Below are 24,925 nucleotides of genomic sequence, written 5' to 3' on the forward strand. Positions count from 1 at the left end.
GAAACCATAACCATCTATTGATCAACGAGCTAGTCAACTAGAGGCTTACTAGGGACATGTTGTGGTCTATGTATTCACACATGTATTACGGTTTCCAGTTAATACAATTATAGCATGAACAACAGACAATTATCATGAACAAGGAAATACAATAATAACCATTTTATTATTGCCTCTAGGGCATATTTCCAACAGTCTCCCACTTGCACTAGAGTCAATAATCTAGTTCACATCACCATGTGATTAACACTCAAAAGTTCACTAGAGTCAATAATCTAGTCCACATCACCATGTGATTAACACTCAAAGTTCACTAGAGTCAATAATCTAGTCCACATCACCATGTGATTAACACTCAATGAGTTCTAGGGTTTGATCATGTTATGCTTACGAGAGAGGTTTTAGTCAACGGGTCTGCAACATTCAGATCCGTGTGTGCTTTACAAATCTCTATGTCATCTTGTAGATGTAGCTACCACGCGCTACTTGGAGCTATTCCAAATAACTGCTCTACTATACGAATCCGGTTTACTACTCAGAGTCATCCGGATTAGTGTCAAAGTTTGCATCGACGTAACCCATTACGACGAACTGTTTTACCACCTCCATAATCGAGAAAATTCATTAGTCCACTAGATACTAAGGATAAGTTCGACCGCTGTCATGTGATCCATTCCCGGATCACTATTGTACCCCTTGACTAACTCATGGCAAGGCACACTTCAGGTGCGGTACACAGCATAGCATACTGTAGAGCCTACGTCTAAAGCATAGGGGACGACCTTCGTCCTTTCTCTCTCTTCTGCCGTGGTCAGGTCTTGAGCCTTACTCAATACTCACACCTTGTAACACAGCCAAGAACTCCTTTGCTGATCTATTTTGAACTCCTTCAAAATCTTGTCACGGTATGTATTCATTTGAAAGTACTATTAAGCGTTTTTGATCTATCCTTGTAGATCTTGATGCTCAATGTTCAAGTAGCTTAATCCAGGTTTTCCATTAAAAAACACTTTTCAAATAACCCTGGATGCTTTCCAAAAATTCTACATCATTTTTGATCAACAATATGTTAACAACATATACTCATCAAAAATTCTATAGTGCTCCCACTCACTTCTTTGGAAATACAAGTTTCTCATGAACCTTGTATAAACCCAAAATCTTTGATCATCTCATCAAAGCGTTCATTCCAACTCCGTGATGCTTACTCCAATCCTTAGAAGGATTGCTGGAGCTTTGCATACTTGTTAGCATCTTTCAGGATTGACAAAACCTTCTGGTTGTATCACATACAACCTTTCCTCAAGAAAATCATCGAGGAAACAATGTTTTGACATCCCATCTGCAAGATTTCATAAATAATGCAGTAACTGCTAATATAATTCTAACAGACTCTTAGCATCGCTACGAGTGAGAAAGTCTCATCGCAGTCAACTCCTTGAACTTGCCGGAATACATCTTAACGACAAGTCGAGCTTTCTTAATGGTGACACTTACCATCATTGTCTGTCTTCCCTTTAAAATCCATCTGTACCCAACAGCCTTACGACCATCAAGTAGTTCTTTCAAAGTCTATACTTTGTTTTCATACATGGATCCTCTCGGATTTTATGGCCTCAAGCCATTCGTCGGAATCCGGGCCCACCATCGCTTCTCCATAGCTCGTAGGTTCATTGTTGTCTAGCAACATGACTTCCAAGACAGGATTACGTACCACTCTGAAGTAGTACGCATCCTTGTCGTCCTATGAGGTTTGGTAGTGACTTGATCTGAAGTTTCATGATCACTATCATAAGCTTCCACTTCAATTGGTGTAGGTGCCACAGGAACAACTTCCTGTGCCCTGCTACACATTAGTTGAAGTGACGGTTCAATGACCTCATCAAGTCTCCACCATCCTCCCACTCAATTCTTTCGAGAGAAACTTTTCCTCCAGAAAGGACCCGTTTCTAGAAACAATCACTTTTGCTTCCAGATCTGAAATAGGAGGTATACCCAACTGTTTTGGGTATTCTATGAAGATGCATTTATCCGCTTTGGGTTCGAGCTTATCAGCCTGAAACTTTTTCACATAAGCGTCGCAGCCCCAAACTTTTAAGAGACGACAGCTTAGGTTTCTCTAAACCATAGTTCATACGATGTCATCTCAACAGAATTGCGTGGTGCCCTATTTAAAGTGAATGCGGTTGTCTCTAATGCCTAACCCATAAACGATAGTTGTAATTCGATAAGAGACATCATGGTATGCACCATATCCAATAGGGTGCAGTTATGATGTTCGGACACACCATCACAATATGGTGTTCCAGGCGGTATTAGTCGTGAAATAATTTCTACAATTTCTTAATTGTGTGCCAAACTCGTAACTCAGATATTCATCTCTATGATCATATCACAGACATTTTATCCTCTTGTCACGATGATCTTCAACTTCACTCTGAAATTACTTGAACCTTTCAATAATTCAGACTTGTGTTTCATCAAGTAAATATTCTCAGCATCTACTCAAATCATCTGTGAAGTAAGAACATAACGATATCCACTGCGTGCCTCAGCACTCATTGGACTGCACACATCAAATGTATTACTTCCAACAAGTTGCTCTCTTGTTCCATCTTACTGAAAACGAGGCCTTTCAGTCATCTTGCCCATGTGGTATGATTTGCATGTCTCAAGTGATTCAAAATCAAGTGAGTCCAAATGATCCATCTGTATGGACTTTCTTCATGCATATATACTAATAGACATGGTTCGCATGTCTCAATCTTTTCAAAAACGAGTGAGTCCAAAGATCCATCAACATGGAGCTTCTTCATGCGTTTTATACCAATATGACTCAAGTGGCAGTGCCACAAGTATGTGATACTATCATTACTATCTTATATCTTTTGGCATGAACATGTGTATCACTACGATCGAGATTCAATAAACCATTCATTTTAGGTGCAAGACCATTGAAGGTATTATTCAAATAGACAGAGTAACCATTATTCTCCTTTAATGAATAACCGTATTGCGATAAACATAATCCAATCATGTTTATGCTTAACGCAAACACCAAATAAAAATTATTCAGGTTTAACCCCAATCTCGATGGTAGAGGGAGCATGCGATGCTTGATCACATCAACCTTGGAAACACATATCGTCATCTCACCTTTAGCTAGTCTCCGTTTATTCCGCAGCTTTTATTTCGAGTTACTAACACTTAGCAACCGAACCGGTATCTAATACCCTGGTGCTACTAGGATTACTAGTAAAGTACACATTAATATAATGTATATCCAATATACTTCTGTCGACCTTGCCAGCCTTCTCATCTACGAAGTATCTAGGGTAGTTCTGCTTCAGTGACCGTTCCCCTCATTTCAGAAGCACTTAGTCTCGGGTTTGGGTTCAACCTTGGGTTTCTTCACTAGAGCAGCAACAGATTTGCCGTTTCATGAAGTATCCCTTCTTGCCATTGCCCTTCTAGAAACTAGTGGTTTTACTAACAATCAACAATTGATGCTCCTACTTGATTTCTACTTTCACGGTGTCAAACATCACGAGTTGCTCAAGGATCATCATGTCTATCCCTGATATGTTATAGTTCATCACGAAGCTCTAATAGCTTGGTGGCAGTGACTATGGAGAACCATCACTATCTCATCTGGAAGATTAACTCCCACTCGATTCAAGTGATTGTAGTACTCAGACAATCTGAGCACATGCTCAACGATTGAGCTTTTCTCCCTTAGTTTGCAGGCTTAAGAAACTTGTCAGAGGTCTCATACCTCTTGACGTGGGCACTAGTCTGAAATCCCAATTTCAGTCTTTGGAACATCTCATATGTTCTGCGACGTTTCAAAACCGTCTTTGGTCAACAATTTTAAACCGTTCAACATTACGCACTGAACTATCACGTAGTCATCAAAACATGTATGTCAGATATTCGCAACATCCACAAACGACGCTCGAGGTTCAGCACACCGAGCGGTGCATTAAGGACATAAGCCTTCTGTGCAGCAATGAGGACAATCCTCAGTTTACGGACCCAGTCCGCATAATTGCTACTATCAACTTTCAACTAAATTTTCTCTAGGAACATATCTTAGTAGAACTAAAGCGTAAGCTACGACATTATTTGCAAAGACCTTTTGACTATGTTCATGATAATTAAGTTCATCTGATTATTTAATGAACTCCCACTTAGATAGACATCCCTCTAGTCATCTAAGTGATACATGATCCGAATCGACTAGGCCGTGTCCGATCATCACGTGAGACGGACTAGTCATCAACGGTGAACATCTCCATGTTGATCGTATCTACTATACGACTCATGTTCGACCTTTCGGTCTCTTGTGTTCCGAGGCCATGTCTGTACATGCTAGGCTCGTCAAGTCAACCTAAGTGTTTTGCTTGTGTTCCGAGGCCATGTCTGTACATGCTAGGCTCGTCAACACCTGTTGTATGCGAACGTTAGAATCTATCACACCCGATCATCACGTGGTGCTTCGAAACAACGAACCTTCTTAACGGTGCACAGTTAGGGGGAACACATTGTTGCGGATCGTAGCAGAAATTTAAAATTTTCTACGCATCACCAAGATCAATCTATGGAGTCATCTAGCAACGAGAGAGATGAGTGCATCTACATACCCTTGTAGATCGCGAGCGGAAGCGTTCAAGTGAACGGGGTTGATGGAGTCGTACTCGTCGTGATCCAAATCACCGATGACCGAGCGCCGAACGGACGGCACCTCCGCGTTCAAAACACGTACGGAGCAGCGACGTCTCCTCCTTCTTGATTCAGCAAGGGGGAAGGAGAGGTTGATGGAGATCCAGCAGCACGACGGCGTGGTGGTGGAAGTAGCGGGGATCTCGGCAGGGCTTCGCCAAGCTCAGCGAGAGGGAGAGGTGTTACGGGAGGGAGAGGGAGGCGCCAGGGGCTGTGGTGCGGCTGCCCTCCCCCTTCCTATATATAGGCCTCCTGGGGGGCGCCGGCCCTGGGAGATCTGATCTCCAGGGGGGGCGGCCAAGGGGTGGCTTCCCCCCCAAGCCAAGTGGGGGGCGCCCCCACCCCTAGGGTTTCCAACCCTAGGCGCAGGGGGAGGCCCAAGGGGGCGCACCAGCCCGCCAGGGGCTGGTTCCCCTCCCACTTCAGCCCATGGGGCCCTCCGGGATAGGTGGCCCCACCCGGTGGACCCCCGGGACCCTTCCGGTGGTCCCGGTACAATACCGGTAACCCCCGAAACTTTCCGGTTGGCCGAAACTGGACTTCCTATATATAATTCTTCACCTCCGGACCATTCCGGAACTCCTCGTGACATCCGGGACTCCGAACAACTTTCGGGTTACCGCATACAACCCTAGCGTCACCGAACCTTAAGTGTGTAGACCCTACGGGTTCGGGAGACATGCAGACATGACCGAGACGACTCTCCGGTCAATAACCAACAGCGGGATCTGGATACCCATGTTAGCTCCCACATGTTCCACGATGATCTTATCGGATGAACCACGATGTCGAGGATTCAATCAATCCCGTATACAATTCCCTTTGTCAATCGGTACGTTACTTGCCCGAGATTCGATCGTCGGTATCCTAATACCTTGTTCAATCTCGTTACCGGCAAGTCACTTTACTCGTACCGTAATGCATGATCCTGTGACCAACCACTTGGTCACTTTGAGCTCATTATGATGATGCATTACCGAGTGGGCCCAGAGATACCTCTCCATCATACGGAGTGACAAATCCCAGTCTCGATCCGTGTCAACCCAACAGACACTTTCAGAGATACCTGTAGTGTACCTTTATAGTCATCCAGTTACGTTGTGACGTTTGGTACACCCAAAGCACTCCTACGGCATCCGGGAGTTACACGATCTCATGGTCTAAGGAAATGATACTTGACATTGGAAAAGCTCTAGCAAACGAACTACACGATCTTTGTGCTATGCTTAGGATTGGGTCTTGTCCATCACATCATTCTCCTAATGATGTGATCCCGTTATCAATGACATCCAATGTCCATAGTCAGGAAACCATGACTATCTGTTGATCAACGAGCTAGTCAACTAGAGGCTCACTAGGGACATGTTGTGGTCTATGTATTCACACATGTATTACGATTTCCGGATAACACAATTATAGCATGAACAATAGACAATTATCATGAACAAGGAAATATAATAATAACCATTTTATTATTGCCTCTAGGGTATATTTCCAACACACATCTCTTGAAATTTTAGTGAGGGATCATCTTATTTATGCTACCGTCGTTCTAAGCAAATAAGATGTAAACATGACAAACATCACATGCAAATCAAAAAGTGACATGATATGGCCAATATCATCTTGCGCCTTTGATCTCCATCTTCGAGGCGCGGCATGATCACCTTCGTCACCGGCATGACACCATGATCTCCATCATCATGATCTCCATCATCGTGTCTTCATGAAGTTGTCTCGCCAACTATTACTTCTACTACTATGGCTAACGGTTAGCAATAAAGTAAAGTAATTACATGGCGTTTTCATTGACACGCGGGTCATACAATAAATTAAGACAACTCCTATGGCTCCTGCCGGTTGTCATACTCATCGACATGCAAGTCGTGATTCCTATTACAAGAACATGATCAATCTCATACGTCACATATATAGTTCATCACATCCTTTTGGCCATATCACATCACATAGCATACCCTGCAAAAACAAGTTAGACGTCTTCTAATTGTTGTTGCATGTTTTACGTGGCTGCTATGGGTTTCTAGCAAGAACGTTTCTTACCTACGCAAAAGCCACAACGATGATATGCCAATTGCTATTTAACCTTCATAAGGACCCTTTTCATCGAATCTGATCCAACTAAAGTGGAAGAGACAGACACCCGCTAGCCACCTTATGCATCAAGTGCATGTCAGTCGGTGGAACCTGTCTCACGTAAGAGTACGTGTAAGGTCGGTCCGGGCCGCTTCATCCTACAATACCGCCGAATCAAGATAAGACTAGTAACGGCAAGCAAATTGAACAAATCATCGCCCACAACTACTTTGTGTTCTACTTGTGCATAGAATCTACGCATAGACCTGGCTCATGATGCCACTGTTGGGGAACGTAGCAGAAATTTAAAATTTTCTACGTATCACCAAGATAGTCATCTAGCAACGAGAAAGAGGGGAGTGCATCTACATACCCTTGTAGATCGCGCGCGGAAGCGTTCAAGAGAACGGGGTTGATGGAGTCGTACTCGTCGTGATCCAAATCACCGATGATCCTAGCGCCGAACGGACGGCACCTCCGCGTTCAACACACGTAAGGAGCGGGGATGTCTCCTCCTTCTTGATCCAGCAAGGGGGGAGGAGAAGTTGATGGAGATCCAGCAGCACGACGGCATGGTGGTGGAAGTAGCGGGATCCTGGCAGGGCTTCGCCAAGCGCAAGCGGGGAGGAAGAGGTGTCACGGGAGGGAGGGAGGCGCCAGGGCTTGGGATGCTGCTCCCATGTGCCTCCCCACTATATATAGGGGTGGAGGGGGCTGGTTTCTTGCCCTCCAAGTCCATTGGGGCGTTGGCAAAGGTGGGGGAAAGAAATCCCATCATTTCCCTTCCCCACCGATTGTTATCCCCCTTTTTTAGGGATCTTGATCTTATCCCTTCGGGATATGATCTTATTCCTTCTAAGGTGGGATCTTGGTGCGCCTTGACCAGGGGTGTGGGGCCTTGCCCCCACTACCCACGTTCATGTGGGCCCCCCATGCAGGTGGGCCCCACTTCGGAACCTTCTAGAACCTTCCCGGTACAATACCGAAAAATCCCGAACATTTTCCGGTGGCCAAAATAGGACTTCCCATATATAAATCTTTACCTCCGGACCATTCCGGAACTCCTCGTGACGTCCGGGATCTCATCCGGGACTCCGAACGACTTTCGGATTTCCGCATACTAATATCTCTACAACCCTAGCGTCACCGAACCTTAAGTGTGTAGACCCTACGGGTTCGGGAGACATGCAGACATGACCGAGACGACTCTCCGGTCAATAACCAACAGCGGGATCTGGATACCCATGTTGGCTCCCACATGTTCCACGATGATCTCATCGGATGAACCACGATGTCGAGGATTCAATCAATCCCGTATACAATTCCCTTTGTCAATCGGTACGTTACTTGCCCGAGATTCGATCGTCGGTATCCTAATACCTTGTTCAATCTCGTTACCGGCAAGTCACTTTACTCGTACCGTAATGCATGATCCCGTGACCAAACACTTGGTCACATTGAGCTCATTATGATGATGCATTACCGAGTGGGCCTAGAGATACCTCTCCGTCATACGGAGTGACAAATCCCAATCTCGATTCATGCCAACCCAACAGACACTTTCGGAGATACCTGTAGTGCACCTTTATAGCCACCCAGTTACGTTGTGACGTTTGGTACACCCAAAGCATTCCTACGGTATCCGGGGAGTTGCACAATCTCATGGTCTAAGGAAATGATACTTGACATTAGAAAAGCTCTAGCAAACGAACTACACGATCTTGTGCTATGCTTAGGAATGGGTCTTGTCCATCACATCATTCTCCTAATGATGTGATCCCGTTATCAATGACATCCAATGTCCATGGTCAGGAAACCATAACCATTTATTGATCAACGAGCTAGTCAACTAGAGGCTTACTAGGGACATGTTGTGGTCTATGTATTCACACATGTATTACGGTTTCCAGTTAATACAATTATAGCATGAACAACAGACAATTATCATGAACAAGGAAATACAATAATAACCATTTTATTATTGCCTCTAGGGCATATTTCCAACACGACGGCAGCTAGCAGGCAGCGGCGGCGAGTTGCGCCGGCGGGCAGGGACGCAGGCCACGCAACCACCTAACGCCTATGGTTCGTCCAGGTCGGGGGAACGGGCGGCGGGCAGCCGGTTGGTTTGTGTTCGTCCAAGACTTCAAGTTGACGCACATGCAGTCAACTTTTTGAGAATGGGCCTCACACCCCAGGCCGCCTTCGCTTTGCTACAGTGTACAAGCAAGATGGGCCTCACGCTCCAGGCAGCCGCCCGGGCTGCCTGGGGCCTGTCTCCGCCCATGGGCGACACCTTACACTATGCAGCGCCTGGCTGATAGGCGCTACATGTCTGACCAGCGTCGCACCCTAGACTGTCTAAAAAATACTAAGTAACGCTTGTGCCTAGCGTGTAGGCACTGCACAAGTGGGCGCGCCCGTGCCCGCTACAAGCCCAGCCGGCTCACATAAACCAGCGATGATGCAGTGACCTACCTCGTTTGTCCTGATCCTTAAGCAGCGATCATATTAAGCCACGCATTCGTGACCCACCGCTACGGTCAGGTTTGAGAGAGAGGTGAGCACCAGCAATGGTCCACGTCTAGGCCAGGCCGCTCGACACGTAGCATGCGTTCCGTGTCCCGTCTGTGTTCACGGTCAAAAAACACATTTCTTGCACTGTACTCGGTCACGATTTGCATGTATGGCTGGACGCTCTTCGGAAGAAAACAACAGCTAGCTCATTGTTGAGAACACTGCGTAGGCGGTGATGACCGGTGAGTTCCGCGACAGTACGTGGCTAGGTGCCCAGGCGAGAGCGACGGCGACGTCTTCCCGTAATGTATAGTGTAGCTACCGGTGCAACGCCTAGATACTAGACGCTGCACTGCATAGTGTAGCGCCTAACTCTTAGGCGTTGCACACTGACTTAGTAATTTTCAGGCAACCTGAGGTGTGACGCTGGTCAGTCGAGCGCAGTCAGACACTGCACAATGTAGTATGACGCCTAATTGTTGGGCGCTACACAAAAGAGTCATCAGGGTGAATTTTTTATCAACTGTTTATTTTGTGATATTGTTTTGTCCATAGGTCAAAACAGTGATTTTTGCCACGGGAAAGACGCTACTGCCCCTGGGACATCGGCGTGTGTGTGCTTCAATGGGCCTACTCGAACAGGCCCGCCAGGGTTGTTATCTCTTTTCTCCCGCTGCCCTAAAAAAACAAATCTCTTTTCTCACGCAGAAAAAAACTCGAAAGAAATCCTGCAACTGTTCAAGAAAAAGAGAAAAACGCTCCAACCTTTCCCTTTCCTCCGCGATCCCCAGTTCCGACGCCGTCCTCTTCCCCCAGCCGAGCCCCAGCATCGCCGAGATTGGTCTACGATTCCCAGATCGCCGTTCCCGCCGGCGAAGTTCTCCCCCGCATCACGCCCTAGATTTTCGAGGCGAAGGTGATTTTCTTCGAACCCTTGGACCTTGCCGTCAACTGATTGTTTGCTGTCGCATCGCAAATGGCTGCGGCTCTCCTCCAAATCCGCGCAAAATATATTTTTCCATCGCGTTCGATTTTAGCGCCTCGTTGTAGTGGAAATCGGGGAGTCGGCTGCTGCTTTTGTGAAGCGTGTGCGATCTCGGTACCTCTCCTGCATAGCCAGTGCTGCTTTTCATTATTGTTTAGTTTGTCTGCGTGGATCTCTTGGGGCAGGCTGTTCCGTGATAAAAGAGGGTGGCGATTAAATTGATAAGATCGTATGTTAGAGGAAATTAATGAAGGAAAACACGGGGGACTCTGCAAATGATTTGGTTGGTGTGGTTGCTGGTCCTCAGTAGTAAAATTATCCAGTTTGGTCATGTGAATACTTTGTTTGGTAGCTGTTGCATTCTATTTGCAGACATGCTTAATCGCTTATCCAGTTTGATCATAGTCATCTGGTTTAATGAATGCTGCATATTTCTTCTGCGTCATAACTGGAGCAATTGCTTGCTTTTCTTTTTCAGGTTGACATCTGGGAAGAACTTTTGTGACGTTCTCAACAATGTATCTGATAAACACCTGACCCAGGAATTAAGCAAGACATACCTCTGTTTCCATTTTGATCATTTGTTATTTTCACCAGCGCACTGCTTACACATCTCAGTCTCAGATTTACTAGTACAAGGTGCCCATGTCTGGCAATCAGACACAATCTAGCGACTATGAGCGCCTAGCCAGTCAACCAGATGCTCAATGCCTAGTTTGCACGAGACCTTTTACTTTGGATACTGAGGTGACCAATAGCTTTGAAGCTTTAGCTATATGCAGGGAATGCAAGGCTACTGTGCTTAATGATAGTCAAAGAGATGTAACAACCAGCACTAGTCAGCAGAGACGACAAAGAAGGCGGAGATCTAGGACTGCAAGTCTTGAATCTAATGAGGATGCATTCTCACAGCAGTTCTCCCAACTGATCAACTTAGCCAGACAAGGCCATGAAGCAGAAATTGATGATCCGACCGTTGTGCGGCAGCTGGCGTCTTATAATTCTACACCAAACCAGTCCCAAAGGTGGCATGCTTCAGACGATGAGAGTGATGGCCTCAGTTATGCTGATTCTGTGTTTGACGAGCTTGAATCAAACATCAGTTTTGGTGACTATGGCGGGGAGTCAGATGCTTCTCTAGGTCAACATAGCATGATGGGAAGGGAGATTACCATTCAACTTGACAACGAGAGCTACATGAATACCGATACGGATATTGATCCCATGAATGCTGGAATAGACCAGTGGGATTCAGATGACCAAGAGGATGAAGATGTGCAGTTGGAAGAGTCTGATTTTGATGAAGCAGTTGACGCCATGCAGCAGCACCAGCAGCAATCACGTGGCATTGGCCCCAGTGAATTGACTGGGTGGGAATCTGAAGATGGGGTATGGACTTGGAGAAGTCAAAGAGCAAATATGACCAACTTGATGGCAGGCATGGAAGGGCCAGATGTCAGGGCACCTTTTGTTGGGAATCCTGGTGATTATGCTGATGCAAGACAGTTTGAGATGATTCTTGAACAATTTGCTGAGGACGACAGTTCCAGAAGAGGAGCTCCACCTGCAGCGACATCCTTGATTGGAAATCTTCCCTCTCTGGTTATCTCTACAAGCCATGAGGCAGATGGTGGTGTGATCTGTCCAGTCTGCAAAGACCCGATGCCTATCAGAACTAGAGCAAAACAGCTACCATGCATGCATCTATATCATTTGTCGTGCATCTTGCCGTGGCTTAGTTCCAGGAATACATGCCCAGTTTGCCGATATGAACTTCCTACAGATGATCCAGAATCCGAGAGGTCTGAGCGAGCTGCAACAAATGAAAGAGATGTCCACGGGGTGGAGGAACACACCCATCTGCAGGAAATTGGTGAAGAAGGCTCTGATGAACCTGAGGCTGAAGAAACTCAGGACATGTTTAATGATGCAGTGGAAGTGACTAATACAGGTGAACATGGTGCTCATGTTGCTGAGCAGTCAAACAGAGCACGTGCCCATCGTCGATGGCTGTTTATTGCAGTTGCTCCAGCAGTAAGCTTTGTCGGTTTAGCTCTGGTTTTGTGCTTTGCAAATCCTACTAGTAGTGGTAGAAGGCGACTGTGTCGTGGATCCCAGAGTGCCTCTGCAGCACTTGTAGACACAAAAAGAAGTTGGTGGTCCATGTTCTAGATATCCAGTACATGTGTACTGATCCCGAATTTAGTGTGTGGTGGTACTCGATTGTTGGCAGTGCTTTCTCTGTAAAAAGTTTGATTTGAAGTTTTGGTCAATGTGATAAGTGAGGAGATCCATTGAGTTGTTCCTGTAACCGAGTTCAAAACTATATATTTTCCACCACTTTGCTCAGTTCAGCAAAGTGTGTATTGGTGCCTGCTGTTGTTATTCAACTGCTACTTGTGATTGGATGTCCTCTGCTTCATATTGCTGTAACCGCAATTAATCTCTGCTTCAAAGTTCAATCCATGTCTTAATATAATCTGCAGTCTGAAGACTCAAGATACCTCCAGTCTCCAGTTCACCTCATGTTAGAAATTTAACCAGTGCTGGCTGTGAGGTATTTCTCTATTCGTTGATGCTCATGTATAGGTTTGTCTTGTCCCTTTTGCTTTTCCATAAGTAGCTCTTGCCTAGCTAAACTAGCTGCTTGCAGCATGAGTGCATGACTGCTTTAGAGGTATTCAGGTATAGGCCTCCTTTGGTTCATAGGATAGGAATATCATTGTAATAGGAAAATCATAGGAAGTGAGATGACATGCATCTCAATTCCTATAGGGAAAGAGATGTCATTTGATGCATAGTATATGAATTTTTCCATTGAGTCTAGGCTAATGTATTATTTTTTTCCTTTGAAATGTGAAGGATTGATTCATATCCTATGTAGGAATAGGAATCCATTCCTACAAACCAAAGAGCTCCAAAGAAATTTTTCCTTAAAAATCCTATCCTACAGAATTCCTACAAACCAAATGAGGCCATATATTTTGTGGTAGCTTGTATGTTCTCACGAGGTAAAACAGGGCAGGGAATAGTACGCAAGCAGAAGGCAGAAACCAGTTCGCTACCATCCTACTGATGAATAGACACCACCATGCATTGAAGATCAATGAAGGCTGTCTACTTGGTGTTGCCTTGTGATCTGAAAACAATGTTTTAACGGTGAGAAATGAATAGATTAGGAAAATAAGAAGTGACATTCATTTCAGAAGAGTAGGCGTATGAAGGAGGTGAGCACTAATTACCTCCCATCTCAAACTCTTGTTGACTTATATGAACTGTATGGTAAGTCTAGAGAGTAGATGTGTAGTAAGGGAAGGAATAAACGGTCCCAAGCCTATGTAACTCTATGGCAACACCCAGCAGATGAAGAGGGTCCACATGAGGCCATTCCAGCTTCATTCTATTCCCTTACCTCATTTCCTTCTCTAGAGGAAGACTCGATGCATGCATTTGCTCTTGTATGTGTATGTATGTCTATACTTAGAGTCTCAGACTCACAAGGCTGCAACACATCTGCAACGCCACCCAACTGCGTCAGTTCATTGACCTTTGGTTGCTTCTCAGAAATATCCAGCTTTCAGATGTGGCCGACAAAATTTCTTGGAAGTGGACTTGTGACTTGAAGTACTCGGCTAGCTCGGCTTATCTGCAGCAGTTCACTGGTTCTTTTGCAGCCACCAATTTCTAGAAGCTATGGAAGGCTAGGGTTGAACCCAAGTGTAGATTCTTCATTTGGCTATGGCTTTGGGAACACCAATGACAACCTTCTGAAGCGGGGCTGGCCGAACAATGGCCCTAGTAACCTCTGGGATTAACAGCCTGAAACCCCTGCACATTTGCTGCTCCATTGCTCCTTCACACGCGAGGTCTAGCACCTGACTGCGGATTGGCTTCAGCAACTGGCACTCACCCTGCCTATCGACTCCTGATGTTCCCCGGCCTCTTGGTGGACTGACACTGCATGCAAGCTCCCTGCCTACCACCTCTCGGTGTCTATCTATGGCTGCTGGCACATTTGGAAGGAGATAAACAGGCGAGTCTTTCAAAATTCTATCTGCTCGGCTGACCAGGTGCTTAGCATGATCAAAGCGAATATGGCCCTTGCTCACTCCTCCATTACTTGAGACACCTTCGGAGAAAACGAGCCAGAGCCCGAGCCGGATTAGTTTTCTATGCTTTCTTTCTTTTCTTTGGGAAAACTACTTTCCCTGTCCTGTACTCCCTCCAATCCCTTTTACTTGTCTTAGATTTGTCTAGATACGGATGTATCTAACACGTAGTAATATGGATTGGAAGGAGTAACTGACATTATATTGATTCCCCTCTGAAATGCATTGGCAGTACAACTGCCTGTTCCTTTAACAAAACAATATGATCACGATCACTTACTGCATTTTGAAACCCTTGAGTTTAGTGGCACATCAAATATTCAAATCTGGTTCATACAACTTCGGCAAACAAAGTTCCAAGCACATTATTGCTTCAGCGGATAGTCAATAAGCATACCTTTATTTAAATTGAGCATGCCCATACGGGTTCATTGTTCGGGTAAAAGATCAATTTCCCACATACGTAGTTTAATTTTTGGATCCTTCTTGTTTACCATTCATGTTCATTGTTCGGGTAAAAGATCAATTTCCCACATACGTAGTTTGTGAGATGACTACTTCATATTTGTAGCGTATTATTAGATGGTACTCCCTCCGTTCCAAAATACTCGAAGTTTTAGGTTTGTCCTAACATTTTTTAGTTTGACCAAGTTTATAGAAAAATATACCAATATCTACAATATTGTTAGATGTGTATAACTCCTTTTAGTGCATCCCCATTGTATAAGGGGCCTTTCTGCACTTTACCACACATGTATATGTTCTGGCCTTTGGCCCTCAGTAAAGTCAGTTGCTGTTTATCCAACATGGTATCAGATGTTAGGTTCCCCTCTCTCCCGCACGCTGCAACTCCGTGCTAGCCCCTCTCTCGATCCGGCGCCGTCCCGGCGAGCAGCTCCGTCCAGCCCTCCCCGTCGCGGATCCGGATCCCGCTGCTCCAGCCCGGTCACGGCTGCCTCTTCCCGTCCGGCCGCACCTGCTCTACTCTGGCCCGCCCGCTGCAAGGCTCGCCGGGAATCGGTGTCCCGCGGCCGGATCCGGCCGTCCCCGTCTTGCTGGACCCCGCCGAGTTGCCGGAGCCCCGCCTCAAGCTGCTGCACCGCCCCTGCAGCTCCCATCAGCCGCGTCGTTGCTCTGCTTCGCGTGAGGGCAGAGGCGCTCGCCTGCCCGCTCCGTTGACCCATCGCCCTGCTGCGTAGCTGCCTCCTTCACTGCGCCTCCGCAGCCCCCTTGCTTCGCCTGGTCCTCCTCGCCTTGGATCCGGCCCGTGCTCGGCTGGCCCTCTCACTCGGCCTGGCTGCGGGCGCTTGGGCTCTCTGGCTGGGGCTCGGGCTGTTTGCCCTGTGAGGTTGACTCCAAAAAAAAAGGAGAAAGAACAGGAAAAGAAGAGAGCTCGGCAATGTCTTCTTCGGGATATGTGGCTGTTCCTCGCTGCTCCGTGATCTTTGATGGCACCAACTATGCTGAGTTTGTTGGCTTCATGCGTATCCATATGCGCGGCCTTCTGCTGTGGGGCGTGCTCTCTGGCGAGGTACCCTGTCCGCCCTGCCCTGTTGCTCCGGTGGCTCCTGTTCCGCCGGTTCCGCCGGTGCTTGCTGCTGATGCTTCTCAGGCTGATCGGGATGCAGCCAAGGCTCTTGATGATGCTGCAGTTGATGCGTATGATCAGCAGGTATCCGCATACTCTGATGCTCTTTCTGTCTACCGGGATGATCTGTCTGCTTACACGTGGTGTAATGATGATGCTCGTGCTGCTGCTGTTCTCACTGCGAGTGTCCTCCCTCAGTTTGCTTCGGAGTTCATGGGCCTCGGCACTGTTGCAGCGATGTGGTCCTACCTTTGTCAGCGCTATCAGCCCTCTGGTGATGCTCTATACCTTTCTGTGGTGCGTCAGGAGCATGCTCTCCAGCAGGGTGACTCGTCTGTTGATGAGTTCTATTCACAGTGCTCTGCCATCTGGCGTCAGCTTGACTCACTACGGACAGTTGTTTGTGGCACTTGCCGTTGCTGTCAGACTACGCGGTCTGACTTGGAGTTTCAGAGGGTTCATGAGTTCTTATCTCGTCTCCGCTTCTTGAGCCCCGACGTGCTCACTTGCTAGCATGATCAAAGCGAATATGGCCCTTGCTCACTCCTCCATTACTTGAGACACCTTCGGAGAAAACGAGCCAGAGCCCGAGCCGGATTAGTTTTCTATGCTTTCTTTCTTTTCTTTGGGAAAACTACTTTCCCTGTCCTGTACTCCCTCCAATCCATTTTACTTGTCTTAGATTTGTCTAGATACGAATGTATCTAACACGTAGTAATATGGATTGGAAGGAGTAACTGACATTATATTGATTCCCCTCTGAAATGCATTGGCAGTACAACTGCCTGTTCCTTTAACAAAACAATATGATCACGATCACTTACTGCATTTTGAAACCCTTGAGTTTAGTGGCACATCAAATATTCAAATCTGGTTCATACAACTTCGGCAAACAAAGTTCCAAGCACATTGTTGCTTCAGCGGATAGTCAATAAGCATACCTTTATTTAAATTGAGCATGCCCATACAGGTTCATTGTTCGGGTAAAAGATCAATTTCCCACATACGTAGTTTAATTTTTGGATCCTTGTTTACCATTCATGTTCATTGTTCGGGTAAAAGATCAATTTCCCACATACGTAGTTTGTGAGATGACTACTTCATATTTGTAGCGTATTATTAGATGGTACTCTCTCCATTCCAAAATACTCGAAGTTTTAGGTTTGTCCTAACATTTTTTAGTTTGACCAAGTTTATAGAAAAATATACCAATATCTACAATATCACATATTAGTTTCGTTAGATTCATCGTAAAATATATTTTCATACTTTATATAGTTGATGTTGTAGACGCGATATATTTTTTTATAGACTTGGTCAAACATAAAGATGTTTGACTTAGGGCAAACATAGAACTTCAAGTATTTTGGAACGTAGGAAGTAGTACTTAGTGTGGATTAGGTTCCACTTGCAATGTGTTGATCTTGTGTGAGCATGCTTTTCGTGTTCAGAAAATCGTTGGTGGAAATGACTGGAAGTTGACACAAGAGCATGAAAGCAGTGTGAATATTATACCATCATGTTTTTCAGGACCGCAAGCAACTACATACTTACAATATTATGTATCCTTGTTGTCCCTGTCACAATCTTTGTACAGTTTATTTTACTGTTAACATTGTAAAGCAGTACTTCACTAGAGAAAAGACGAAACTTTAGTCAGCCACATATTTTGACTTGAAAATAGAAGTATTGTATGTTCTACTTACTGCAGAAGCACACATGTTGTCTCATGTGACTGGATCGTCCTAACCTTATAGGTAGTCTGCATAGGCCTCGTGGCACCATTTTCCAGGGTTTGTTCGATGTTGTACACTTGTACCTCATGGAAGCCAGTGCACATGTCACACACATTCGGGCATGAGCCGAGGAAAAGCTCACAGAAGCAAACCGAAGCTCCAGCTAGCGTGCCAGCTGACCAAGCTCGCCTTCACTCCATCGCTCATCGCCGAGGTACCGGCACATGCCACCCTATCTGTTGTATGTCGAGCCAGAACGTATTTGCCTGACCGATCATAGTCAATAAGCTTGTTATACATGTAAAATCTGGTTGTCAGTTGCCTTGGTTCTTGTGATTGCTCCAACTACACTTAGTTGCCACAACTCTTTCCTGGGGCTCGCTAACTGGGGCTGCTATGGCATGGACCATCTAACAATAAACTAATTGTTAATGAATGCCAAGATCTGAAAATAGCGTACCATTAAACAATCATACACCAGAAGAGAAGTCAGATTCATATGCTCAGAGACTCAAACAAATACGAAGGTGGTTCTGGCATTGTCTTGTATCTGAATGTTTGACTGGAACAATTCCCTGCCTCCAGCTCCATGCCTCCTCTCATGGAGAACTTACTTTTGCTAATCCTTGTTCCTCTTCTTTGCTTAGCTTTGTTTTGCTTGTGTAACATCCTATGGCTAAGACCGGAGAAGATAAGGAAGAGGTTGAGAAGGCAAGGTGTGAAGGGTCCCAAGCCTACTTTGCTCGATGGCAACACCAAAGAGATGAAGCGTATCCGACATGAGCTCAAACCTATGAAGAAGCAAGACAGCAACAACTACATCTCCACCCTCTTCCCTCACATCCTTGTCTGGAAGGAAACTTATGGTATGTATGCAAGTGTCTTTTGATGCTATGATCTTGCTATGTTCGTATGTGAATATTTCAGGCTGATGCTGTGATCTTGATCTTTATTAGATAGACATTTCTAGGTCACTTACAAATTTTGTGAGGCAAATTTTCCCCACGAATCAGTTCCAGTGATTGCACTGCTTTGGAAACGATTTAGTTAACAAAAATCTTTTTGATTGATTTGTACACTGACATTTCATATGGTATATGGATCTCACAAGCGAGTCAGTACTCAGTAGCATCAAGCTCTTTAAACAGTGGTTGTCAGAGAATGGCTACATCGCATTTTTCTAGTGAGTTTGTTTGTCCTTTTCAAGGGTAAGTAATACCTAATCCATGTTACACAACTCACTATTAGTACTTAATTGCTATTGATCAGATTCTTTTTATATTTGTCATAATCTTAGGCACATTAGTAAATCAATGGAGCAAGTGGGTAGAAGCTGACAAAAGAGCACAACATATTAAACTTCTGTTGTCAGTTGTCACTCGTGTCATGAAAATTTTATATTTTTGCATTCAGAGTCAGAAGACTAAAGTACCGTCATATCTAAACTTATTCCGGCTACTCTCTATCACTGCGATTTTCTTACAGCGTTGACAGTACAGATTACTTCTTTTTCTCGAACACACACACAAATGCATGTTGTTTTGTATTAGAAGAAAACGCCAAGATGGCACCAGATCCATACAACACAGCCTCAAAGAAAAGCTCAAAATAAGAAAGCAAAAAAGTACTCCCTCCGCTTACAAATAATATGTTCTAACTTTTTTCTGAATCGGATGTATATAGACACGTTTTAGTGTGTTTGTTCACTCATTTCAGTCCGTATGTAGTCCATATTGAAATAATATCCAAAACATCTTATATTTGTGAATGGAGGGAGTACATATTTTCCAAAACATCTTATATCTATGTACTACTTCAACTAACATATTTTCCAAAACATCTTATATCTATGTGGTATGTACTACTTCAACTAACATATTTTCCAAAAAGTAGAACTACAGTCTACAACCCTGTAATAGTTGAATCCCGTATCCTTGCATTCACCTTAGGTTAGTACATACTAGCTCCATTCCTAAATGGAGGTAGTAGATAGTCCTATAAATAATGTATTACCAAAAAATTTTATGGACAACGCTTCCTCCACCACTAAGTTGCTTTCAAGTGGTGTTTAAACTTGAGAAGTATTAGATTTTTTACAGTTTAAAGGATGGAAAAAAAACTTAACTCTCCCTTGACAAGTGAATTTGTTTTTGCACTACAAGTCATGACTGTGTGCACCCAACTATGCACTCAAAGCGTTCACTTACACTTCTCTGTCATTTTGTATCAAGATGACTTTCAACTCTGAACAGTCATGTGCTCACATGGATGATGCAATCAGTAAGTGACTTGTGATTAATATTTCCATTGACTGAATCTGTACCTTTTCCCTGTATTTTGTGTTGCAAGGCTATTCATTTGCCAACCACTTTAATATCATGCAAGTTATGCTTTGGTAGAAGGTGCAGGTATTTTAGAATGTAACGATGATCAGCTTTATTCTTAGTTATACGTGCGGCACTATTCTTCAGCTTCTGGACACCTTTGGTGTGGCACCAGGGTTGCGCACCAGCATCCAGAAGAGCTCCATGACACCAATTCACTGCAGCGAGGAAGAGATTGAGGTCATTGCGCTGCGCCTTGCTTGCCCAGTGAAGGCATTCCCAGTCAATTACTTGGGAATCCTGTTATCTGTTTGGAAGCTTAGCTGACAGACCCACAGCCCATCCTCTACAAGATAAACAGCAAGCTGGCTGGCTGGCTGGCTGGCATGCCCATGAAAGGTGGCATGCCCGTCATGATTAGATGATCTGCACGGTGATCTCGGCTGCCCCCATCGATACCATGCTGGCGATCGATATGCCGAGGTGGCTGTGGGAAGCCATTGATAAAAAGCAGGGAGCTTCTGCTGGATGGGCTGGCAAGACGCCAGCGGTGGTAGCTGCTCGGTCATGTTGCATAATATCTGCCACCCTATTGAGTTGGGTGGCTTGGGCATCAAAGACCTGAGAAAGGTGAACTGGTCGTTGAGGATGCGCTGGCCTTGGTTGCAATGAGCTGACACCTCTCAACCTTGGTCGCAACTTCTGATCAAAGCTAGCCGGCACGTCACCGCCCTTCTCCACACGGCCTCCAGGGTTGCAGTTGGCGACGGTCAGCAAACCCTCTTCTGGACTGACAGATGGACCGGAGGGCAGTCCATCGCTGAATTGGCACCGGTGGTGGTTGGATCTTGGACTCTCAAGGCTAGGACCGTCTACTTCAGCGCCGTAGCGCCTGGTATGAGCCTCGTGGAGAAGCAATCGCTAGTCCACGGGGCTCATACTTCAGCGCTGCAGCGCTTGGTACTCGGACCTCGGCTCGAGGCATTTTCTCTCTTCCTCATTTAACAAATGTCTGGAACTTTGGATTAAGAATTGGTGGAATACCAGGCAATCCGAAACTCTCTTAACTGATATTCAAGAGAAAAGGATTCTAGAAAGATTCATGATTACGAAAAATTGGATCGGATTTTGCAGTTCTTTTTTCTGCAGTACCTCGACGTGACATGAGCGTGAAAGAGAGATCCAGTGGAGACAGCTGGGCCTGTAGCTCAGAGGATTAGAGCACGTGGCTACGAACCACGGTGTCGGGGGTTCGAATCCCTCCTCGCCCACAGCCTTCCAAAGGGGGAAGGGCCTTTACTTTCCCCCTGAGGGTAGGAAAATCATGATCGGGATAGCGATGCGATGCTGCACCAAAACCAGTGGATCCAGGACATCAGCTGAGCACTAAATGTGCAAGGAGTGATGGAATTTCTTCATCTGGTGATGGCATAGACCTCGACTCTGAAGTTATCGACCAGCTTGTTTCGTGTTGGACTGAGTCCAGGCTATGCTCGGCCAAATCAGCCTGTCAAAATCATTTTGCCGGCACAGCCTAGTCGCTGGCCTGGAACTCAACGTTGGGATGTTGGGTGTGCCTTTGAAGAGCAAAAATTCCGCATGGTTGGTCGCGCAAAACCGGTGCTGGACAGCAGATCATCTAGCGAGGCGACAGTTGGATCACCCTGAGGTTTGCCCTTTTTGCGAGCAGGAAGAGACTATATCTCACTTGTTGTCCGAGTATGCTTTCGCCCAGCAGGTCTGGCACTCAGTTCTAGCCCATTATGGTCTTCAGACCATCACCCACCCTGAAGCCATATATCAGTTTCTTGACTGGTTTCTGAGCGCGGCAGAGCGAGTCAGCGTTGGCGAGATGAAGGGAGCTCAGTCACTCATGTAGACGTTGTGGCGGCTCTGGAGACTGTAGAACTCATGTGTGTTTGGCTGATCTGCCTGCATAGCCAGTAGCTGGTTGGCTCCATCTTGGTCAAAGCAGGGCAATGGCAGCTAGCAGGTGTGAAGTGCGCTGAGAAGGCTCCCCCAGATGGTTCTTAGGCCGAGGCCTTGCTGTAGTTTTAGTTTATCTCTGTTCTTTTCAGTGTGTTTTCTAGGTTCTCTGGTTGACTTCGGTTTCCATTTGATGCTAGGCCTAGGTAAATGTTTTCTGTTTCACTTGCTGTACCTTTTGTCTTCTTGAAACCTTTCTAATGAAAGTGACACAATTAGTTGTGTGTTCGAGGAAAAAAAAAAAGAATATTTGATGTCAGTTCAATCTAAGTGCATCTAAGAATGAATTAAGTTTGTTATGTATTCATATATGTCTTTTCTTCTAACATGGAAGTAACTGAAAGTACGAATTTGGGATAGGCTCTGTGTTCCTCTACTCGTCAGGAGGTCGGGAGATATTGCACGTTTCTCAGCCAGACATGGTAAAGGACATAGACCACTGGACACCATCAGAGCTCGGGAAGCCTAATTATCTGAAGAAAACTCGAAAAGCTCTTCTCGGGGGAGGGTTACTTACGGTGAATGGTGACGAATGGGCCTATCAGAGGAAGACCATGGCGCCAGAATTCTTCATGGACAAGATCAAGGTAGTGACACACAGTTTGCTTAAGTTAACATGGGTTGAAAACCTGGACTGGTATTCATGGCTGTAGGTATGCAATGCTCTATATATGCAGGGTATGATACAGCTGATTGAAGATGCAACTGCTCCGCTGTTAGAAGCATGGGAGAACATTCTCGACAGTGCAGGAGGTAGCACAGAGATAGTTGTTGATGATTATTTGCGGAACATGTCAGCAGATGTAATCGCCAGGGCTTGCTTCGGGAGTAGCTTCGCAAAAGGAGAAGAGATATTCTGCATGCTCAGGAAGCTTCAAAAGGCGATTTCTCAACAGGATGCATTTGTTGGACTCTCTGCACTGTGGTAAGTAAAACATGTTGTTAATCCATATTCCGTGCTTAATCCGGTATCTTTCTATACGGTTTGGTCAGGGAAGTAGGAAGGCATTTATTTCAGTCAGCAATACAAAACAAGTTGCTTGTAAACATGAAACAACTAAGCGGTGGCCAATCATGCTAGTTCTTTCATGCTGTTGCAGGAAGCACCTACCTACCAAGAGCAACCGAGAGATACGGAATCTGGTTGAGAAAGTTAGGCTACTGATCTTGGAACTGGCAAAGGCCAACGTGAACGAGAATGGAGCTGAGAATGCGGCCACTCATAACGGTCTTCTGCGTGCGATCGTCAACGGCGCCCATGGCGCTGGCCATGGTGGCACTGCCGGGGACTTCATCGTTGGCAACTGTAAGACCATATACTTCGCAGGGCATGAGACCACGGCGGTCACCGCCATTTGGTGCCTGATGTTACTGGCCAAACACCCGGAATGGCAGGAGCGTGCCCGCATCGAGGCGCTGGAGGTTTGCCATGGGAGGAGCACGTTGGACGTTGACGCCCTCCACCGACTGAAAATTGTGAGCGCATTCTGTCCATCATCGTATAACTAGACACCATTCATTTCTATTCATGCATTGCACCTGCCACCGAAATGCAGCTGACGATGGTGATCCAAGAAACTCTCCGTCTGTACCCACCGGCGTCGCTGATGATGCGTGAAGCCCTGACGGACATAAAGATCGGCGACCTGGATGTGCCCCGTGGAACGATCGTCCAGGTGACCAGATCGATGCTGCACCTGGACAAGGAAGTCTGGGGCCCCGACGCCGAGGAGTTCCGCCCGGGCCGGTTCGCCAACGGTGTGGCTGGGGCGTGCAAGCCGGCACACTTGTACACGCCATTTGGGCTCGGCCACAGGACCTGCATCGGGCAGAACCTGGCGATGACGGAGCTGAAGCTGGTACTGGCGCGCCTGCTGAGCAGGTTCGCCTTCTCGCCATCGCCGACGTACCGCCACGCGCCAGTGTTCCGGCTGACCATTGAGCCAGGGTTCGGCATGCCATTGGTGGCGAAGAAGCTGTGATCACCATCGTTGCTCATTGACCTGTAGTCGACCAGGCTCTGAACTTGGACAGACAACATTCACCAGGCGTGCGAGCCACATATATACGCACTTCCTATGTCTCAAAATATAAGACGTTTTTGAGTTTTCAGACAGTCCTCAAAACAGTGTGAATAGTCATTTCTGAAAGATGAATAAAATTGTTGCTTATTGATGATTTGGTGCGGCATACAAGAGTATATAAGAGGGTACAAATCGACTTGGGGTAGGGGTACAAAACTGACTTGGACTAGAAGTCGTATACCATAATGACTACTCTAACATCCCTCCGCAGTATCAACGGCAGGCTCGACGACGTTGAGACTGAAACAGATATCTTGAAACGGCTTAGTAGGCAGTGCCTTGGTGAAAATGTCAGCAAACTGAGCCGTAGAGGGAACATGAAGCACCCGAACCTGACCAAGAGCAACCTTTTCACGAACAAAATGAATATCAATCTCAATATGCTTTGTGCGTCGGTGTTGAACTGGATTGCTAGTCATGTAGACTGCTGATATGTTGTCACAGTAGACAATAGTGGCCTGCTCAATAGGCCTGTGTAGCTCGGAGAGTAACTGCCGAATCCAGATTGTATCTGCAACGGCATGTGCCACAGCGCGATACTCAGCCTCGGCCGACGAACGTGAGACTGTAACCTGTCTTTTTGAAGACCAAGAAATCAAGTTGTTACCAAGAAAAACACAAAAACCGGAAGTGGACCTTCGAGTGTCAGGACAACCAACCCAGTCTGCATCAGAGTATGCGGTAAGCGAGTTTGGAGAAGAATTATTGAGGTGGAGACCATGATTGAGAGTTCCTTTTAAATACCGAAGAATGCGTTTAACATGATTATAGTGAGGAACC

General features: G+C 45.9%; 3 protein-coding genes and 1 non-coding gene across 6 annotated transcripts; all 4 read left to right on the top strand.

The window, feature by feature from the left end:
- The first annotated feature begins 10,011 nt into the window (after window positions 1-10,011).
- Window positions 10,012-13,142, top strand: LOC123120381 (uncharacterized). Of its 2 annotated transcripts, none has more exons than XM_044540354.1 (2): window positions 10,012-10,249; window positions 10,797-12,708. In XM_044540354.1, the coding sequence occupies exon 2, from the start codon at window positions 10,964-10,966 to the stop codon at window positions 12,488-12,490; it is 1,527 nt and encodes a 508-aa protein (XP_044396289.1). In that variant the 5' UTR covers window positions 10,012-10,249; window positions 10,797-10,963; the 3' UTR covers window positions 12,491-12,708. The 2 variants fall into 2 exon arrangements, with proteins under 2 accessions (XP_044396289.1, XP_044396290.1); XM_044540355.1 differs by lacking the exon at window positions 10,012-10,249 and adding an exon at window positions 12,805-13,142 and having other exon boundaries at window positions 10,954-12,352.
- On the top strand, window positions 12,710-24,245 carry LOC123120380 (cytochrome P450 714C3). 2 transcript variants are annotated; one of them, XM_044540352.1, is made up of 6 exons: window positions 17,818-17,965; window positions 18,399-18,617; window positions 22,422-22,648; window positions 22,739-22,986; window positions 23,162-23,537; window positions 23,618-24,245. In XM_044540352.1, the coding sequence occupies exons 1-6, from the start codon at window positions 17,818-17,820 to the stop codon at window positions 24,041-24,043; spliced, it is 1,644 nt and encodes a 547-aa protein (XP_044396287.1). In that variant the 3' UTR covers window positions 24,044-24,245. The 2 variants fall into 2 exon arrangements, with proteins under 2 accessions (XP_044396288.1, XP_044396287.1); XM_044540353.1 differs by lacking the exons at window positions 17,818-17,965; window positions 18,399-18,617 and adding an exon at window positions 12,710-12,875 and having other exon boundaries at window positions 23,618-24,244.
- Window positions 15,827-16,528, top strand: LOC123120382 (uncharacterized). The gene has a single exon (XM_044540356.1). The coding sequence runs from the start codon at window positions 15,827-15,829 to the stop codon at window positions 16,526-16,528; it is 702 nt and encodes a 233-aa protein (XP_044396291.1).
- On the top strand, window positions 21,273-21,346 carry TRNAR-ACG (transfer RNA arginine (anticodon ACG)). The gene has a single exon. It is a non-coding gene; the product is annotated as a tRNA-Arg (tRNA).
- Window positions 24,246-24,925: the final 680 nt, after the last annotated feature.

Source organism: Triticum aestivum, chromosome 5D, assembly GCF_018294505.1.
Source record: "Triticum aestivum cultivar Chinese Spring chromosome 5D, IWGSC CS RefSeq v2.1, whole genome shotgun sequence".
Taxonomy (NCBI): domain Eukaryota; kingdom Viridiplantae; phylum Streptophyta; class Magnoliopsida; order Poales; family Poaceae; genus Triticum; species Triticum aestivum.